This window comes from Castor canadensis, chromosome 17 (genome assembly GCF_047511655.1).
Source record: "Castor canadensis chromosome 17, mCasCan1.hap1v2, whole genome shotgun sequence".
In the NCBI taxonomy this organism is placed as follows: Eukaryota; Metazoa; Chordata; class Mammalia; order Rodentia; family Castoridae; genus Castor; species Castor canadensis.
This window is the reverse complement of record NC_133402.1, coordinates 47654022-47675536: the sequence shown is the minus strand read 5'-3', so window position 1 is coordinate 47675536 and position 21515 is coordinate 47654022. Positions and strand designations below refer to the sequence as shown.

Below are 21515 nucleotides of genomic sequence, written 5' to 3'. Positions count from 1 at the left end.
GAACCACAATCCTCCTAATCTCTGCCTCCTGAGTAGCTCAGATTACAGATGTGAGCCACTGGTGCCTGGCTTCAAAATTGGGATAATTCTTGATCACTTTCATCTCTGTTGAGAGCAGCAAGTCTGGGAGCAAAGATCCAAGGAAAAGCTCCTGAGGAGATGAATTCTCTGGAAGAGTACCAACATTCAAAACAAGATGGAATTATACAAATATACTTTGCAATCACTTCCTGGAATGTTTGATAACTGTAGGGAAGATAAGGTTAACACATACTGGAAAAAAATTACCTAATAACAACATTTCTGTATACTTGAGCATTTAAGCATGTGGGCTGTTCTTTTTAATTTAAAAAATTTTAAATTATTAGCATATAATAGTTGTACAGGGGGATACATTGTGATATTTACATGTGACCTTACAATATATTTTAGATTTGCTCCCCCCACTTTCTTTTTTGGTAGTACTGGGGTTTGAATCAGGGCTTTGAGCTTGAGAGGTAGGGCTTCTACCTCTTGAGCCATGCCTCTAGCCCATTTAGCTCTGGTTATTTTGCAGATAGGGTATCACTTTTTGCCCAGGCTGGCTTGAACCACCATCCTCTCCATCTCAGCCTCCCAAGTAGTTAGGATTACAGACATGAGACTCTGGCACCTGGTAGTGTGTGGTTCATTTTAATTAGTACTTTCAAGCCCAGTGAAATAGCTGCCTTGTTCATGAAAGAGACTTTACATAAACTAATGTGAATACTTTATAGTTTCTAAGAGAAAAAGAGTTGGTGAAAAAAAGTAGGAAAATAATTATTCATTAAATACCATACTAGGTACAAAGCCAGTGGTTCACACCTTTAATTCCAGTACTCAGGAGGCTGAAGCAGGAGGAGCATGAGTTTGAGGACAACCTAGGCTACATAGCAGACTCAGTCTCAAAAACAAAAAACAAAACAAAACTTACAAGAGTTGGGACAATAGATGTATTATTCTATTAAAGAAGAAAGCAATATGAAACAGAAAGGGTGACTGTACAATAAATAAAATGATAGAGTATGATAATAATGTATAGAAAGGTGCTGACTGGATACAGATCATATAATTAACAGAAGTTGTAGGAGATTCAATGTAAGTTGTACATTGGTTTCTATATTCCTTTTACCTTGTGTTAGTATATACAGAATGAACATGAACAATAATCAAATGTAATTATACTTTTCCCCCTCAAGTAGTTCTAAGGCCAGAGATTGTGATGCATTTCTGTAGAAGTTAAAAATGATCATTATTCTAAATTATGCTGCTTTAATTCTATATATTAGTTAAATCTAAAGTAACTTTCAATTGTATTGAGCCACAGCTACATAAATTTATAAGGTGCTAATTTTTTATTGCATAGCTATTAGTTTACACAGCCTGGGTACTTTCTCAGATATCTCATTTTATGCTCTAAAATGCTAAGACATTGGTAGTAAATATTTTATGCTATAGAGGAGAAAATACACATTTCAACCACTTGTTCCAAACCTTTCATTTTGTAGACTAATATACTTTATTTTGAAAAACCACATTTCCCACTGTATTTTAAAGTATTTTTATTATCATAAATTCATTGTACAAAGAGATTTTATTGTGATATTTACATACGTGCATATAATATATTTGCTATATTACTTTCTTAACCTCCCCTCCTCTCTATATTTTTGATTACTGGAAAGAAATCAGTTTCATTTACAACTCTGATCTATTAAAATCAAGCAATAAATCATCACTAAAACTGTATATAATAGCTTCCTACTTAAAGACATCCAAAAAGCTGAGTGTAGTGGTATATGCCTGAAATCCTAGTACTTGGTAGACTGAGACGGAAGGACTGAGTTCAAGGCCAGCCTGAGCTGCATAATGAGACCTGTCTCAAAAAAAATAAAGTCATCCAAATGATGACTCTATTTTAATGCTAGGATGGATCTACTTGTATTCATGATTCTATGGTTAATATACAACTTTAGTAACATCCAATTTTTGGTCTCCAATATACCAAGTAAAAGAAGAATGCATTTCGGAATATGATATCGACTATTCCTCTATGCAAAAGAATATTGGGAAAGCAAATAAACTAAGATCATTAACAGCAGACAAGAGACTCAAGGGGAATAGTGTTTAAATAATCAAGGAAATTGTTTCACAAATTGTTGTGAACTTTATAAAGCCTTATTGTGGTAAACCTCAACTTCCGAACATTTGACTTGATACAATCCATTCTTTTTTGTGGAACTGGGACTTGAACTCAGGACCTCACTCAGGTGCTCTACCACTTCAGTCACTTCACCAGCCTTTTGTCATGGGTTTTTTGAGATAGGGGCTCATGAACTGTCTGGAGCTGGCTTTCAAATATGATCCTCCTGATGTCTGCCTCCTGAATAGCTAGGAGTACAGGTGTGAGCCACGGATGCCCGGGCTTACAACCCATTCTTGTGACACTATTCATTTAGACTCCCAAACTGCCTCTTTGATACTAAATTCAATCTTTCATATATCAACAGACCATAATGAACCACAGGCTATGACCACCTGGAAAAGGTCTGACTTTGTTAAGGTGAAGGTGTCTGTGTGGTGAGCACATGTACAGAGATAGTTTTCCACACTGCCAGGCTGAACTGACCTTATTGTCACTGCTATTTTTGCCTGCCTTCTGAAAAGGGAAGGGACTTCAAGAAGTCCTAGGACTGGGCTGGTGGAGTGGCTCAAGTGCTAAGAGCTGCCTAGCAAGCATGAGGCCCTGAGTTCAAACTTCAAGTTGCCAAAAAATTAAAAAAAAAAAAAAAAAAAAAAAAAAAAGAAAAAAAGTCCCTGAAGGCCTGGGGACTTGTTTCACCAGAGTTGGTATCTCTCTCTCTTACTCTGTCTCTGTCTCTGTCTCTCTCTCTCTCTCTCTCTTTCTCTGAAACAGGGTTTTATTGTGTAGCCCAAGCTGGCCTCCTTGTCGTCCTCGTCAGTCTGCAGAATGCTGGGAATACATTCATGTGATAAGGTTGGCATCTCTTGAGGAGCTCAGCCATCCTCTGACAATCTTCATCTGGGGAAGGATTTGGTGTGGGGAGAGTGCAATGGGAAAGGCAAAACTAAGTGGGTAGAGTGTGGTCTCCCCACTTAGCTCCAGCGGTGAACTCAAGGGAAATGACCTTCTCCTTTTTCCTACAGTCTTAGAAGGTTTCCATTTGGGTCAGCAGAACTTTAGCCTGGGTACATAGAAAAAAGGTGCCAGCTGGAAAAAAAGGCACCACCCACTGATACTTTAGAATACCTTGTTTAATTGATTGTGTTGTGTCAGTCCCAAGAACTATCCAGTCAATCTGTTAGTTCAAAAATTTGTTTACATTGGCTGGGGATGTAGTTCAGTGGCACAGTGTTTGCCTAGCATGTGTGAAGTCCTGTGTTCAATCCCCAGCACCAAAAACAATTTTTTTTTTTTGTTCACAAATAGTAGTTTTGGAGAATGTGCTTAGGAGATCAACTGGTGCTTCCCTGCCCCAACTAAAATATTTTTTTTTCCCATCCCTTTACCAAAGCACTGGAACTTACTTGTGGGAAATGAGCAAACTTTGGCCTTTTTCCGTAAGGCATGAGAATCTCAATTTAAGTTTCTTTGAAGGTCATTACTTGCCACCCTGGGATCCTCTGGGAAGCAGGTGTTCTGGACCCATGGGAGACATTAAGAGCAGAAACAATCTAAAGCCTTTGTTTTTTTTGTACTCTACACGTAGAATGCCTCCTAGGTTTCATGTTAAGGTTTTTAGACATTTTTCCTTTAAACACATTTGGAAGGCTTTATGTAAGAAAGCAGGGGATAACATCTGCTAATAATAATAATTGGTAATAATTATTGATAAAAATTATTCCACAGCTTTATTATTTATTATTTATTATTTCAGCTAGACTCAACTATGTGTTTTAAGAACGATTTTTTTTGTGGTACTGAAGTTTGAACTCAGGGTTTACACCTTGAGCCACTCCACCAGCCCTATTTTTTGGTGATGATTTTTTTCCAGATAGGGTCTTGGGAACTATTTGCCCCAGCTGGCTTCAAACCTTGATTCTCCTGATCTCTACCTCTTGAGAGTAGCTAGGATTACATGTGTAATCCACTGGTGCCCCACTAAGGATGAATTTTTTTTGACTTAAAAAATGGGAGTCTAAGCCAGGCATGGTGGTATACACTTGTAATCCCAGAACGCAAGAGGTAGGGGAAGGAAGACCATGAGTTTGAGACTAGCTATGCTACATATAGAACTCAAGACTAACATTGGTTATACAGTGATAATGAGTCTCAAAAAAACCAGGAAAAAAAAAGCTCAGAGCTGAGTGTGGTGGTGCATGCCTATAATCCCTGTACTTGGGAGACAGGAGTATCTAAAGTTTGAGAGCAGCTTGGGCTACATAGCAAGACCCTGTTCTAAAAAACTAAGCCAGAGGTGGCAGTGGAGAGCTTGCCTGTAAGCTTACCTACTTGAGAGGTACAGGGAGGTAGAGATCGGGAGATTCAGGTCCAGGGGTAGCCCAGGACAAAAAAGAGATAGTACAGGGCAGCCCCAGGCAAAAATGGAGAGCCTAGGTGTGACTCAAGTGGTAGAGTATCTTCTTAGAAAGTGGTCAGGTCTGAAGACACCAGCACCACCAAACATAACAAAAAAGAAACAAAAGAAAAAAAGGAAAACAAAAAACCAGCCCAGAATGAGCTATAGAGCAAGACCTTGTCCTAAAACAAAACAAAACAAAACAAAACCAGAATTCAAAGAACTGCTGAAACTCAGGATCACTGTTTGGGATTTTGAATTCTCCACTGACCGTGCTATGCTTACTGTATTAGGTTCTGACCAGACCAATGTTACCATGAGAGAAGCGGTACCATAAACCTGTATCTGACTGCTTTTTCTCACTCACCTCAGCTTAGATCCCTTTCTCTTTACACTGTGTAAGCCACTCCCATACCTCCACCTAAAATAGCCCTTTCCTGTCTGTCCAACATCAAGTGACTGCAGATGTCTTATGTGGCATCTAAGACACAGGGCTTCAATCTATTCCTTTAAACCCTGGGAGGCAACACTCACTGGGCACCTACTCACTGCCAGGCACTGTGCAAGCATGCTCTGGACAGTATCTGTATGCTGATGATACCCCAAATGGAAGTATGGGAAGCAACGATACCTAATGTTATATGGCCAGAAAGTGGTGCCGATACACAATGTTAGGTAGAGCTAGTCTTTAACCAAAGCACTGTAACAACTTAAAAAGTGCTGACATTCATCGAAAACTTAGGTTTTCCAAGTATTATCTCATTTATCCTCACAGCAATGAGAGGACCGCTTCATATCAATATTGCCATCTCACAATGAGAAAATCGCAGGGAAATTAGTAACATTCATGCTCTGAAAGAAGTGCCCATGGGAGACTGGAACCTAGGGTTTCTTATGGACCCTAAACCTCCATGTTGAACCTATAGGTACCTGACAACAACAACAAAAAAACCCAAAATAACCATTAAGAGAAACAATGGTGATAAAGCAAACCCTGCTACCCTACATATATAGCAAGAATCTATAAAAATTTAGCTAGTGAAAGACGCTTATTCTTTTAGCCCACATTTCAGTAACTATGACACATACTCCAGCCAACTGTTTATTAGTAAAATTTGATTCAGAATTAGTGGGGACTCCACCCCCTAAAAAAAATCCATTAAAGAGCTAACCGTATGAACGAACCATCGTTCTTAAAGAGACCAACTACGACAAAATCTTTAACGTCCTGAAAGTCTGACAGTTTTACGCAATCTTTTTTCTTCGCAAAACAACTAAGACCCTGGGCAGGTTATCCTACGGCATGTCGTCTTGTCATTTTTGCAGAAAAAATGATGAATAACTTTTTTCCCCCGCCCCAGGACACTTCCTCCGAGGCCAGGCAGAAGGAGCAGTGACTGTCTAGGCTTTGGGGTGCGGGCATTACACCGCGCAGAGGCGGAAGGCGGAGGTGGTGGGGACGCGGCCCGGGGCGGGCGGTGGCAGCTGAGGACCCAGCGGGAGGGTTGGAGGGAAGAGGGGTGCGGGTGAAGGCACCCCGGCCTTTGAGAGCACCCCGGGACTAGCTTTGTTTCCGAGCTCAGTGAGAGGCGGAAGGGGACGAAATGAAGACGCAAAGAGAGGAGAGAAGGAGAGGAGAAATGAAGGGCTGGCGGGGCGAGAGGTCCGGGAGGAACGGCAGCCGCGTTACCTCACAGCCCGGAGGCCCGGGAGGACGCGCCCTCGTCGCTGCCGCGTACTCCAGGGCTTCGGGCCGCAAGTCCTGAAGCGCTTCAGGGCAAAAAGGCAGATGTCCTAGTGGCTCTCTCGACATCGCCGAGGGGGGTCGCGGTGCGGTCCCTCCAGCTCCGGGACCCGCCTACAGCACTTAAGCCCCGGGTTTATTGTTCCGGAAAGCCGTAGGCAGGGCTGAGCCTGCGGGCTGCAACCCCGCCCCCGCCTGGGGCCTGCCGGCAGCTGCAAGCGAGCCAGCAGGCGGCAGGGTCGTTGGCCTGTGCCTGTCTCTTTAAGGGGCCGGGCCTGTGAGGCTGCGGGGCGGGAGGGGTGCGCGTCGCTCCCGTGTGAGTGTGTGAGGCAGAGAGCGGCAGGCGGGCGCCGGAGGGAGGGAGGGAGCGAGCGAGCGAGCGAGCGGACGAGCCAGCGACGCGGGCCGCCCCTGCCGCCGCCGCCGCCGTGGTCAGACCTGCGGCCTCCTCCCCTCCCGTCCCCTCCCCCGCGTCGCCCTGCCGCGGGGAGGGGGCTCGCGTCGCCGCCTCTAGTCGCTCCCGATGAAGCAGCTGCGGCCGCAGCCGCCTCCAAAAATGGATTTCTACGACCCTGAGCACCCGACCCCTGAGTAAGTCTCAGCTCCGGCGGCCTCCCGTTGCTGTTGGTCGCCTCAGCTTGGGCCGAGGGCGGCGCGTCCTGACGGGTGGCGCGGCGCGGGCCGGCGCGAGGAGTAACGGGCCCAAGGCGGCCTCGCGCGGTCGGGGTGGGGACTTAGGCCCGCGCCGCCACCGCGGGCCGCCTCTTCTGCCCAGCGGCGGGCGGGTGGTTGCGCTCGGCGTCGGCGCCGCGGCTCGCGTCGCAGCGGCGGTTGGGTCGGCCCGGTGGGGGAGGGGCGGCCAAGGCCTCCGCTGCCGCCGTCGCCGCCACCTCGTCCTTACAGGGCCAGCTCAGGGGGTGCGGAGCTCCTCACGGACACCCCCGCAGCGTGTCCAGCTCCTCTGCAAACAGCGAGACCAAGTCGGAGAAGCTGCCGTGGCCGAGGCCGGCACGAGAGCGCCGGTGTGTGTAGGCCGAGAATCCCCGGGCTCGGGTGGAAGCTCGGCCCGTCGCCCGGCCTACGGCGACGGCAGCTCCGACCGGAAGGGCCTAGCGCGCGTCACCCGGCCCGGGCCCGCGCTGCGTTCTGGGGTTGTATTTTTTTCCTCCTGGGAAGTCTGTCCTGTCCCCGGAGTGCTTCCGGCTTCACATTCTGCACCTTTGGCACTTAGGTTTTGTAATGGTGGCGAGGTTTAGGTGGCCCCGCGGTGGAGGTGACACCGGGTTTGTTTTTCACCTGAAAATGAAAGCCGCCTCGGGGGCATACATATTCTTGCAGATGATGAGGTTTGCACACTTTCGGACACTATTTCCTGGCTAACAGGAACCTCTTACCTAAATAGATGACTTTTACTACTTGTGAAGACTTAGTTAAAACCCCAGAATCATTTGAGGACTCTCGAAAGAAGACCGTTCTCGTGAACCGAAATATAGTACTTTTTCAACATTTTTGTTGACGTCTCCTCAGGAAGCTTCCACTCCAGAGCCTGGAGTCAGTTCTTTCCCTAAGTCCTCCTACAAAATCATTGTTTTGGAAGCTCATTCTTAAACTCCATTTGCTGGTGTTGAAGTCTACACCTAGGAATATACACGATTCATGTCAACGTCAGCAGTTGATGGGGATTTCGAGTGAAACTGTCAAACTTTTATGACCAGGATGATCTAAAAATTTTGCTCTTGTGACACATTTTACACCTTTTTTTTTTTTTTTTCCTGGAGCCCTTTGTCAAATCTTTGCATCTTGGTCCAGAGTGTCTGGTTCTTACTTGATTTTTCTTGGGTCTGATTGCAACAGGAAAGAATTTGGTAATCTACACAAAAAGAGAAATCATGTCTTTCTAAAACAAAACCCCATCTCGCTTGGAGTAGTGAGTTAATTCAACAAGGCTTTATATCCTTTCATGGATAACATGTTATAAAGGATATAACATGAAAGGATATAACATGGGTTAACATTATTTTGATTAGATTGTTTTGATTTACTGCAAAATCAGTTCAGTAGCAAAGCTCATGTTACGGGTTTTTGGTTTGAGACTTGAAAAACCTCAAAAAATTCTGTATCATGATTCAATAAATGCTGATTGAGCACATCCAGTACAAAGTAACTCGCTAGCCCCTGAATGGGCAAAATGCCTTTTTCTCAGTTCCTTTTACTAGGTTGTATGGCGAAGTTCAGAAGTTTTAAGGATCATATCCTCTCCTTTCTTGGGGTAAAAGAGTTTTTCATAATATCCTGGAAGATGGACTCAGTGCATTTTTGGTGGATACCAGTGAGGAAGGAATCAAGAATGTTAACTTGTTTTACACAAGGACTCGGAGTTTTTATTTTTACTGCTTTCTCCCTGTACTGCTTCAGATTTCTAACAGTGACTAAGTAAGTTCTGATATATATATTTCTTCCTGTTTATTAACCTGCACGGGGTCTGTAAAGAATCATAAAATGTCTTTCATAATACTCTTAAGGACTAGACAAGATCTCGGTAGGCACCCTGAACAATATCACCTGTTTCACCCAAAGAAAATGAAGCCTAGAGAAGAAAATGAGAAGTGACAGCGTACCTCATGAGGAAATATTTATGAGCTACTTAGTGTCTAACCCTGGAGAAAGGAAGTGCTGTACAGGGTTAAAGAACTTGGATTTCAGAGTCAGAGAGACCTGGGTTTGAATACTAGTTTAAAATTGAACAAGTGACTACTTCTTGAATTTGGGTTTTCTCATCCTTGAAATAGTTATCCTAATGGTAGCAACTTACTAGGGCTTTTTGGAGCATTGAAAGGAATGATACATGAAAAGCACTTGGCACAGAATGTGACATGTGTAAGTGCTTTAGTTGGGATCATAGGGGAAAATTAAGAGGTAGGATTTAACTGAACATGAAAGATTAGGTGGGCTTAAGTGGGGGCAGGCAACATGGTGGGAGAAATGATCAAATATCCTTTTTAGACTTTGGATAGTTTGAAATGGTTCTCAGATAGTAAAGGAGTTGAGGCGAGAATGTGAATTCAGTTTGGAGCTGCAATTAGGGCCTGATAGTCTATATTTGTTTTGCACTCACTCTTAATCAGACACAGATGTATGTCATGGCTTTCCTTGGAGCATAGAGGACATTGTGTTTCAGGTGAAAATAACTGTAATCTTTTGAGTGTGTATTAGATGTCCATTGCAGGCCAGAGACAGGTGTTGGGAGGCACTACAAATTACAAAGTCTTCAAGGACCTTTCCTAATGACAGAGCAAGTACTTTACAGTGATAAGTGGCTTTTTTCCAGTCATTTTTTTGGGTTGTGCTGGGGTTAGAACTCAGGTCCTCATGCTTGCCAGACAGGTGCTCTACCACTTAGTCACTCTGCCAGCCATTTTTTTTAATGCATGCTAAACATATGTACAGTAGGGGTGATTGATGTATAATTCAAAATTTTGGCCTTGTGGAGTGTACATACTAATGAGGGTGATAAACAGTAAATTATATAGGATGTTCAAAGATAAGAGCCTTGTTAAAATGGCACAATTGGTAAGGGGGATTCGGAATTGTTGAGAAAGAGGTTGTAATATAGAATGGGGTAGACTGGTCAGTCCTCTTGGGAGAGTAGTATTTAGGCAAAGGCTTAAAGGGGAAGTAACCATGAAAATATCTGGGGAGAAAGTATTTCAAGCAGAGAGAATAGTGCTAAAGTACTGAGGCTTAACCTGTGAGCTCTTTCTAGTTTGGCTAGAATGGAATGAACAATGGTAGTAAATTGGTCACAGTGGGGATTGGGGGGGTGCAGACCCTTGTAGAGCCATTCCAAAGACTTGGGGAATTTTTTTCCTTTTGTTTTTTTTTTTTTTTTTTTTTTTGAGATTGATGTCTTGCTATGTTGCCCAGGCTGGCCTCAAACTCCTGTTGGGCTTATGTGTTCCTACTGTCTTAGCCTTCTGAGTAGCTGGGACTACAGGTATACCCCACTGTGCCACGCCACTAGGATTTTTAAACAGAGGAGTGAATGATAAACTCTTCTTTCAGTTTTGAGAAGGGTCACTCATATTGCAGAGAGGAACAAACAGTGGAAACTGGAAGACTTGTAAGGAAGCTAGTAATCCAGAAGAGAGATGCTGGTGACTTGTACCTAGGTGGTAAAAAGAAGAGTATGAGAAATGGATGATTTGTTGAGAGTGTGAGAAATATGATTTATTGATAGATTAGATGTAGCATGTGAGAGAAACCAAGGATGATTCAAAATTTTTGGTCTGAGAAGTTAGAAATTTGCCATTCACTAATACAGGGATCACAGTGAAAAGAGAGTCTGGGGACTAGATTTGTAGTTTAGTATTAGATAAAGTTGGCGGTACCTGTTAGACATTTCAGTTGAACTGATGTCCAAATCTGAACTTTGGGGGAAAGGTCTGGTACTTAGGTAGTATACAAAGCCATGAGTCTGGCTGATATTACCAAAGGATCTAGTGTAGAAAGAGGAAAGGACCAAACATTGGTCCTTTGTTTACTTGTTTTGAGGTAGGGTCTTGTTATGTAGCCCAGAATGGCTTCGAGCTCCAGGCTCTTGAGTGCTAGGATTATAGGAGTGTACCACCACATTCAGCAACAATTGGTCCTTTGAAATTCCAGTGTTAAAAAGTTTAGTGTGTAGTGTAAAGCTCTGATATGGGTACAAGAACTTGGGTGGGAAGTGACCCCTTCAGTAATCCCTAACTGTAATTTAGCGTTTTTTCAGTTACTTGTGTAAATAAGGAAATATAGTAGTAGTAATAGTACCTATGATTTTAGGACCTGTACAAATCACAGCTATATTAATAATATGGTTATAAATATCTCAAAATGTTTACATTTACCATCAAAATCACAGTGAATATGAGATCCACCACTAGATCTTAAAGAAGCATATACATAACTGTATCACAGTGTGGGGTTTTTTTCCTTTAATATAATTGGTGTCTTGAAATCATCTGTATTTTATGTTATATACTTCATTAGACTGCCAAAATGGTCCAGGGCAGAAAAGTTAAAATTCTTCATAGAGGGTCTGAACTCCTGGATTAGGGTCTGTCTTCTTTAACTTAGTAGTTTGTGGGTAGGTTTCTTACTCTGTGCCTTGGCATTATCTATAAAGTGGGAATCATGATAATATCTTCTGTAAAGATTTTTTTGAGACTTTAAGAATGAGGATAGTGTTAGTTCTTTTATTAGTATTGGATGTAAGATTCAGCTAGAACAGTATTTATGAGGTACCATAATGTGAAAGCATGAGGAATTTAGCCAGCAGAAAGTTCATTAACTGAGAAAAACATTTCAGCATCTTTAGATAAAATATAAGGCAGCAAAGATAGCATATTGTCATAATTTGCCTTAGAGTGGAGATAGTGATGCCATAAGAAGCCACCTCAGAGCTAGAAATGTGGCTTAGTGGTTGAGTGCTTGCCTAGCATGCACAAGGCTCTGGGAATTTGATCTCCAACACTGGAAAGTGGGTGGGGAGAAGCCACCCAAAAGAAAGTGTCATAATGTAGTCTCCAGATTCCATATATATGATCTGTACCTTTAGTAGCTTTGTAGCCAGTACACGAATCAGAACTTTTGTGTTTTATAAGGGATAGTGGATAGCTTTGTAGTGATGAGGTATGGTTCCATAGGCTTAGGGGATCCTCTTTGGGCTGCTGAAGTACATGGGAGCCCAAAATAGTACTTGGAGGGTTTCATTAGACTGCCAAATAAACTATTCTAGTGCTTAGGATAAGGCATGCCTCTTCAGTATTCATTCAGTATTCATGTTCTGTTTTTGTTCTTTCATTTCTAAATTTCCTTTATTGATACATTATGACTTTAGAAAAGTACCAAGCAACTGTTTTCCTAAAAAAATTGCCAAGCCATATATATATATATATATATATATATATATATATATATATTTATATGATTATCTTTCTAAAACTCATACTTTCCTAGTTTCTTCTGAGATCTGGCATTTTTCATTGTCGTAACTAATTGATTTAATCTGTTCCTTTTTAAAACTTTTATTATTTTTTTTTGTGGCAGCACTGAGGTTTGAACTTGGGGTCTCACACTTACTAGGCAGGTTCTCTTACCACTTGAGCCATTCCACCATCCTGTTTTTGAGATATGGTCTCCTGAACTTTTTCCCCGGGGCTGGCTTCAAACATGATCCTCCTGATCTCTGCCTCCTGAGTAGCTAGGATGTGAACCATTAGTGCCCAGTCCTTTTAAAGACATTTAAATGCAATGTCATTTATTTTGAGACAGGGACTCACTGTGTTAGTTCAGGCTGGCCTTGAACTTGAGATCCTCCTGCTCAGCCTCTTGAGTGCTGGGATTACAGGTGTGGGCCACCATGCCTGATGTGATTTCTTCGTTACAAATGTTTGTAAATTTTTTGACCCTAATATTCAATGATGTTTCATAAGCTGTGTGCCAGATGTTTGCACCTGTAATCCTAGCTACTTGGGAGGCCGAGAATTGGGAGGAGGATCATGGTTCCAGTCCAGTCTGGGTAAAAAGTTTGAGAGACCGCATCTCAACCAGCAGCTGGGCTGGTGGTATGCACCTGTCGTGCTAGTTACTTTGGGAAACATAAAATAGGAGGATCATGGTTCAGCCTTGTCTGGGCAAAAGGTAAAACCCTACCTTCAAAATAACCAGAACAAAAAGGGCTGGGGGCATGGCTCAACTCATAGAGGCCTACCTAGTATTCATGAAGTCCTGAGTTCAAATTCTAGTCATCCCCCCGCCCCCACCAAAATAATGTTCCATGAATCTTATGTCAATTTTGCAGAGAAACTAGAATAGCCATGCTGGACAGCAGAAGATGGCCAGCTTGGGCTAGACAATCAAAAGATGACCAGCTCCATAATTTCCACTAATTCAAGGGAACTGTTAAGAGCTATTATATCTAAGACCCTGAGAAACATTTCATATTAGAAAATGAAGCCATTTATACCTAGAATCACCAAAAAAAGGTGTAGAATTTTCTTCCTTTTTCTTTCTGAGAAAATCCACTCTTAGTGTTGTAGGGTTTTTTTTTTTGTGGTATTGGAATTTGAACTCAGGACCTTCCTCTTGCTAGGCAGGTGCTCTACCACTTGAGCCACACCTCTAGTCCTTTTTTGCTTTAGTTATGTTCCAGATAGGATCTTACATTTTTGGGGGTAGGGAGCTGGCCTTAGACTGCAACCTTCCTACCTGTGTCTCCTATGAAGCTTGTTGGTTGAGAAAGGATCTTGCTTCTGCTGGCCTCAATTCATGATCCTACCAGTCTCCACCTCTGGAGTAGCTAAGATTGCAGGCTTGAGCCACTGCACTCAGCCCTTCCTTTTTTTTTTTCTTTTTTTTTTTTTTAAAGCAGGGGTGGGGGATACCTACTCTTTAAAAAAATCTTTTTATTTTGAAACTTTATTTCAAATTTTCAAGAATAGTTCCTACAAATTTTTAACCTAGATAGCCACTAATTGAAATTTTGCTATATTTGTATGGCCTTCTCCTATAAAAGTATTTAACTTTTTTTTTTGACTGAGAGGTTTAAGAGACATCATGACATCATGACCTTTCTTCCCTAAATGTTTCATAATATATCAGACCAAACATTCTCTTAGGTAATCAGTTCAGGCATCTTAACATTTATAATCATACTATTACTTAGTATATCGTTCACATTTAAGTTTTGCCAATTGTCCCAAAAGTGTTCTCTTTTTTGCAGTAGAGAATTACACAAAGCATGTAATTGTCATGTTTCTTAATCTTTTTTCAATCTCTGGGGATCTTTGTAGTTTAGTTTTATTTATTTATTCTTTTCACTTGTTGCTGGGATTCGAACTCCAGTCCTCCCACCCTTCAGCATGCCTGCCCAGCGCCCTAGGTGTTCAGCTACCCAGCCCTATATTTTAGTTTTAGAGGTACTTTATGATTACCTCTTTACTGAACATAAATGTGATAGTTTAAAAACAGTAGCAAGGTCTGCTAGTATGTTTTAAATGATTTTTTAAAAAATTACCATAACAATAAATGCTTATTGTGAAAGGATCAGAAGATGCAGATGTTTAGAGAGGTAAAAGTAAAAATCCTCCATGTATATTTCTTCCTTGTTCCACCTCTCTCCAAATCCCACACGCAAGAGGTAACCACTACTAATATTTAGTTGTGTACCTTTCCGGACTTTTTTCTTTTGTTTGGTTTTTGTTTTTTTACAAAAGTGTACTCACACTACTACACATAATCTTTTCTACCTTGTTTCTCTGTACTGTTCATCTTCATGTTTCAATTTATATATAAGATGAACTCATCTTTTTTATAATAGTTGAACAAAATTCTATATTGTGGATAGATTATATCAAGTTGTCTGGTTATCATGGTTCAAAAGGTTCTTAGGACATATTTGGTATATGGAAGGTGTCTCTTCCAAATTTGTTTTTCCATAGTGCAAGTTTATTGGCTATTCATCATGGTGTTTTGGGGATTTTGTTTAGAGGGTGATTTTTTGTTTTGTTTTGTTTTGGTTTTTAGGAGAGAGTCTCACTATATAGAACAGGATAGCCTAGATCTTGAATTGCTCCTGCCTCTACCTCCTGAGTGCTGGGTTACTCCTCTCTGCCACCACACCCAACTCTGGAGTTTGACTACTATGTTTATTCCTACTTGTTTTGTATAGTACTCATGGATTATATTTAATATAGCTACTTTGATTAGTTATTTATTTTAAAGTGAAAACTGAAGGCATTTAAGGGCAATCTCTTGAAAATGGTCTGAAGCTAGCCAAAAAAGCTAGGTAAGTTTGTTTTTCATAATGCAAGTTTATATTAGTAATTCTACTTTTATGGATTCAAATGAGAGGCAGTTACCTTGTGCAGTGGTTTTGGTTGTCATATGTCAATAAAATGTTGATTTGAGTCCCTTAGTTTTTTGAAACTCGTGTATAATGTACTTTATGTTTAATTTGATAATGTTTTCATTTATTTTGGTCAGGCTAATGGTTACTTTAGTCTTTTGCAACTGAGCAAATAAATTGGTTATTATGTGGTAGTGGGTTTGAGCTCAGGGCTTGGGCAAATAGATCAAGAGACTCTATCCCAAAAATACCCAACAAAAAAGGGACTGGTGGAGTGGCTCAAGTGGTAGAGCACCTGACTAGCAAGTGTGAGGATTGGAGTTCAAACCCCAGTACCACAAACAAAATAAAAAAAAACCCACCAGCTAGGTGCAGGTGGCTCATGCCTGAAATCCTAGATACTTGGGAAGCTGAGATCTGGAGGATTGTAACTCTGGCCTAGCTTGGGTAAATGGTTCATAGTTCTCCAAGGTCCCATCTCCAAAAATAACCCAAAGCAGAATGGACTGCAGGTATGGTTCAAGCAGTAGAGTGCCTGCTTTGCAAGTGCAGAACTCTTGAGTTCAGTGTCCTGAATTTAAAGCTCAGTTCCACCAAAGCAAAACTTTTATTGTACAATTATTAAGAAAACCACTTAACACAATTATGAACACTATAGCTGTGTAGTCTTTTTGGCACATGAAAGCAACTTGTAATGTTACTTACTAGCTGGATATGGACACATTGAAACAGTGATGATTGAATGTAAAGGGAGTTCCCCCCACCCCACACACTGATACTATAGTATTGGTCTGGTGCATTAGAGAGACAGTGAGACTACCAAGAAATACTTGTGTTCTTACTTGGAATACTTTTCTTACATTATAGAAGATAATGGTAATATCTGAGGATATGACATTATGGGCAGGAGTAAGAACCTATAGTAGGATATTTTTTTCAGTTGAGCATATTCTTGCTGCAAATTTTTTGTTAGCTGTGTGCTTTTCTGAAATGTACCCATTAAGCATTTTTATTTTCATTTTTCTGTATAAGTACATATTTATTTAGTGCTGGGAATTGAACCCAGGACCTCATGCATACTAGGCAAGCACCCTATCACTGAACTACATCCCTACTTTTTTTTTTAATTTTTAAGATTATTTGGATGGTTACTAATACAAGTAGTAAAAAAGCTAACATTTCATTGAAGCCTTTTTGGCTTAGCATTCATTAATTCTCTTGGGTGATTTAGACCTGTTTGATTTTGTTGTAGACCTAAGGGATTTTGTAGATCTATGTACTAGAAAATTCAGGGACCATAATAAATATGTCATAGGTTGACTTATTTATTTATTTTTGGCAGTACTGACATCTGAACTCAGGGCCTCAAACTTGCTAGGCAGGTGCTCTAGAACTTGAGCCATATGCCCAGTCCTTTTTTGCTTTAGTTATTGTTCAGGTAGAATCTTGGTTTTTTTTTGACTGGGACTGGCCTGGGCCATGATCTTCCTACCTATGCCTCCTGCATAGCTGGTTACAGGTATGAACCACCATGACCAGCTTGTTTGTTCAGATGGGGTCTTGCTAAAGTTTTACCCTGACTGGCCTTGAACCATGATCCTTCTGATGTCTGCCTCCCAAATAGTAGAATTACAGGCACTTGCTACCACCCAACCCCTTGTTTGTTTATTTTATCTTTTGTGTCAGGGTCTCACTATATAGCCCAAGCTGGCCTTGAATTCACCATGTTGGCCTCTAACTTACAGTCTTCTTGCCCCAGCCTCCCAAGTGCTGGGATTACAGTTGTGCATCAGTATGTCTGGCTTATGTTATTCTTTTAAATGGAGGGATCTTAGTAACTAGCATCTAGGTATATAGTAGTATGTGCTTAGTAAGTGTTACAAGTGCCTTGATTCTTCATAACTATCATTCTAATTTGCTGATAGAGTGAATGTTTTCCTAGCAGTATTAATGATTGTATATTATATGTGTTGTAAGACTTTTTTTGGTGGTGGTGGGAGTAATGGGGTTTGAATTCTGGGCCTTGCATTTGGGCAGCAGGCACTCTGCCACTTGAACCATGGCTCCAGACCTTTTTTGCTCTCGTTATTTTTTGAATAGTATATCGTTTTTTCATCCCAGGCCAGCCTGGACTATGATTTTTAAAAATTTACCTTTCCGTGTAGTTGGGGTGGCAGGTGCTCACCACTGTGCCCAGTTTTTTATTGGCTGTTATGGGGGAGGTCTCATGAGCTTTTTGTCTGGGCTGAACTTGAACTGCTGTGCTTCAGTCTCTGCATCAGAAGTACCTAGCATTGTAGGCATGAGCTACTGTGCCTGGCCTGTAAGACATTTAGGTAACTATTAGATTAGCACAGAGGAGTCAGGGAATTGAATGGTTTGTGTTTAATGGTAGTGCCTCCTTAGTGCTCAGAGTACTATTTATACTTCTGTTGGTACTGGTGTAGGCAGACATGTAAGTCAGAAATTTCATGATGGTGGTCTCAAAGAGACCTTATAAGAAGCTTCCTTATGTAGGATAGTGTTTTGTGCTAGACCAAAATTTTTACCTAACCTTTTCAGTTGTTTTGTGTTTTTTTTGTATTTTCTAGAATGGAAACTTATTTAAACTAAGGTTAAACTGTACTTTACCCCAGTTCTTTTTTTTTTTTTCCTTTCGGTGCTGGAGTTTGAACTCAGGGCCTACATCTTAAGCCACTCTACCAGCCGGTTTTTTTTTTTTTTTTTTGTGATGGGTTTTTTTCGAGATAGGGTCTTGAACTATTTGCCTGGGCTGGCTTGGAACCACCATCCTACTGATCTCTGCCTCCTGAGTAGCTAGGATTACAGGTGTGAGCCATTGGCCCTCAGCTGACACAGTTTGCTATGGCAGGAACATCTAATGCAGACTGTGGAACTAGAGGGGGTAGTTAATGAGGGAGGGCTGCTCAGAAGTGTATTTGAAACTTAGTCTGGAAGAATAGGAGTGAGTCAGATTAAGGAGGGGTAGGGTAGGCAGATGGTAGAGGGTACTCAAGGGCTGTATTATGAAGGGGGGTTCAGAGGGAAAATTAGCCCATGTCCATTTCCAGGTACATTCCTCTACAGTTGCTGCCCAACAACTGAGGGGTATAGGGGGTCCTTATTGTACTGGATTTCTGTGGCTTTCAGTTTTTTCCCCCTTTAACTTGTTTGACTTACCCGTGGCTATTATTTTAAAGGGCAGAGTGGCTTTTGCCTTGTCAGTTTACATAGGAGTGAAAAGGAGGTCCATGGAAATTCAGGCTGTGCTTACTGCTAGTTTAGTGGCAGTGTCAGAACTTCAGTGAAGGTGTCTTCGTTTGCCAGTTTGTCAAACACTATCTTTTTATTTATGTTAAGGACTAGCTGGTATTCATGAACAGCTGGATTAATGTATTCTGAGTTTTCCTAGGGGTCTTCAGAATTAATCTTGGTATGCTCATGATAGCTCAGTTTGGAGGGTTCAGGGGATCATTTGAGTTAATTCTTCTGACATAGTGAATGTGTATGCTAGTGATTATTAGAAGTGTGAATTGTGTGAAAGGGGCACTGCATTTTGGACTGTCCAGATCTGCCCCTCTGGCCAGGTTTCCTTCCTCCCTCCCTTTTCTTCTCCCTCTCTTCCCTTCTCCCTCCCTCTCCTCCCCTCCCCTTCCCTTCCTCTCTTCCCTCCCTTCCTTCCTTCCTTCCTTCATCTCTTTTTTTTCTCTTCTTCCCACCCCTCCCTCCCCCCCCAGGGTTTAGGGCTTGCTAGTGATCCTCCTTTCTGCTCCCCACATAGCTGAGAAGACAGGTGCTTGCTACAATGCCCAGCCTTTTTTTTTTTTTGTGGCACTGGGGTTTGAACTCAGGGCCTCACCCTTGCTAGGCAAGCACTCTTACTGCTTGAGCCACTCCACCAGCCCTAATGCCCAGCTTTTATTGACTGAGGTGGGATTTGACTAACTTTGGCTGGGCAAGCCTTGAACCTTGATCCTCCCCATCTCTGCCTCCTGAGTAGCTAGGTTTACAAGTGTGAGCCAGTAGGCTGGGTTGCCAGCTTTTTTTTAAGTATTCTGAAATCTTCATTGGAAAGGAGCTTTCTGGAAATTTTAATACCATATGAAACTCAACCTTCATTCATTGTCATTCTAAGGGAGATTGAATTATATATGTAAGTAATTTGCTATTTTGGCCAGAGGGGCACTTAAAAAAATGCTTTTCTCATGTCACCTATATATGAAAAAGTCCTGTTGCTTATACTGCTTTTGTTTTCTTATCATTACATGCTGTTTCTAAGTAGTGGGATAGTCCAAAGTTGAAGAGTGCTGCTGGGCCTTAAGCTCATGGTTAGGAAAGATGAACAAAGTTTGAAAATAGCAATAATAACATATTTGCTAAATAGATTCTTCATACCTAACACTAGGGAAGTCCAAGTAGTTGTGGATTAGCAGGAGAGTTTATACAATCATCGTCACAGTGTTAGCTTTCCATTACTGTAACAAATAGTACAACAACATTTAAAGAGAAGATTAATTTTGGCTGACAGTTTGAGATTTCAGTCCATTGTCCATTGGTCAGTCCCATAGTGAAGTAGCACATTATAGTGGAAGCACATGGCAAAATGCTCATCTCATGATAGGTATGTGAAAAAAAGAAGAGGAAGGCTGGGGTCCCACACTACGTTTCCAGGACATGTTCACAGTGACCTACCTAAAACCTCCCACTAGTTCCCACCTCTAAGTTTCCACCAACTCTCAACACCACCAAGCTGTGGACCAAGTTTTTAACACATGGGTTTTTGAGGCACATTCCAGATCCTTACTATATTAGTCATTTTTTTAATTTTGGAGGCACTGGGGTTTGAACTCAGGGCCTCACGCTTGCTAGGAAGATGCTGTACCACCTGAGTGACTCCACCAGCCCTGTATTAGTTACTTTTAAATAAGAAAATTATATGCAACTTGGTTGAATATCTAGAATTTTTTCCCTAGTTGAAGAATTGTTTGGGAAACGGGATCATTATTATTCTAACCCCAGTTTTAAGTTGACATCATTAATTTATGACCCTAATTAATGATTTTTTGATTTCAGAATTTTACATTGATTCAAAACTAATTTAAAAACCAGTAGTTTTTACTTTCTTTTTTAAAGCCTAGGTTGGCCTTAAATTCTCAATTCTTAACGCCTTAGCCTCCAAGTGCCGGGATTACAGGTGTGTACCACTATGTCCAGCTCCAGTGCTCATTTTTATGGTAGTATATAAGTAGAAAGAAGGTATAAAAGGTTGGAAAACTCTTGAATTGAACCCAGATCATATTTGGAAATTTCCCTGTTAGCTAATTTTCTTATCTTTTATTTTCATTAAAAGAAAGTTTGGGCAGGATAACATTGTTCTACTTCTATGAAGTTGTAGGTTAGTTAAATAATATCATAGGTGTAAGCCTAGGCTTATTAGTTGGTTTTTTTTTTTTTTTTTTTTTTTTTGTGGTTCTGGGGCTTGAAATTAGGGTCTCACACTTGCTAGGCAGGCGCTCTACCACTTGAGCAACTCCACCAGCCCTAAAGTACTTTTTTTTTTCTAAAGCTTATTACAGAGTATAATACTTTGATTTTATAAAATGTATGACCTAGACCAGGGTTTGACAACCTGGCCAGCAAAGTAAATATTATTACACACTAAGAATGATTTTAATTTTTAAAAATGGCATAAATAAGTTGGAAGAAGAAGAATATTGTGTGACATGTGAAAATGATAAGAAATTTACATTTCTGTGCCCATAAATAGTCTTATTGGAGCATAGCCTTGTTCATTCATTTATATACCATATATGGCTGCTTTTGCACAATGGCAATGTTGGGTAGTTGTGACAGAGCCTGCATGGCCTAAAAAGCCTGAGATGTTTACTGTGTAGTTCTTTATAGAAAATTTGCCTGGACTCTTCCTTTTTTCCTTGCCATTGTTCTATAACTTTGCCACTCTTGTTTTTTTTTTTTTTTTTATAAGAGAATTATTATTTTTTTATTTTATTTTATTTTATTATTCATATGTGCATACAAGGCTTGGGTCATTTCTCCCCCTGCCCCCACCCCCTCCCTTACCACCCACTCTGCCCCCTCCCTCTCCCCCCCAACCCCCAATACCCAGCAGAAACTATTTTGCCCTTATTTCTAATTTTGTTATAGAGAGAGTATAAGCAATAATAGGAAGGAACAAGGGTTTTTGCTGGTTGAGATAAGGATAGCTATAGAAGGAGTTGACTCACATTAATTTCCTGTGCTTGTGTGTTACCTTCTAGGTTAATTCTTTTTGATCTAACCTTTTCTCTAGTTCCTGGTCCCCTTT

General features: G+C 41.2%; 1 protein-coding gene across 6 annotated transcripts in view; it reads left to right on the top strand.

Annotated features, from left to right (window-relative positions):
- Positions 1-6662: 6662 nt before the first annotated feature.
- The window catches only part of Setd2 (SET domain containing 2, histone lysine methyltransferase), a 116890-nt gene continuing 102037 nt past the window's right edge, over positions 6663-21515 (top strand). For 2 of the 6 annotated variants that reach the window (XR_012443175.1, XR_012443176.1), the window contains exon 1: positions 6663-6894. Coding sequence is in view for 3 of the 6 variants with exons in the window: in XM_074059457.1 (XP_073915558.1) it covers positions 6827-6894 (68 nt within the window). In the remaining 3 variants the exon portion in view is untranslated. The remainder of the gene's footprint in view (positions 6895-21515) is intronic. The other 4 variants (XM_074059457.1, XM_020168341.2, XM_074059455.1 and 1 more) reach the window with 3 other exon arrangements.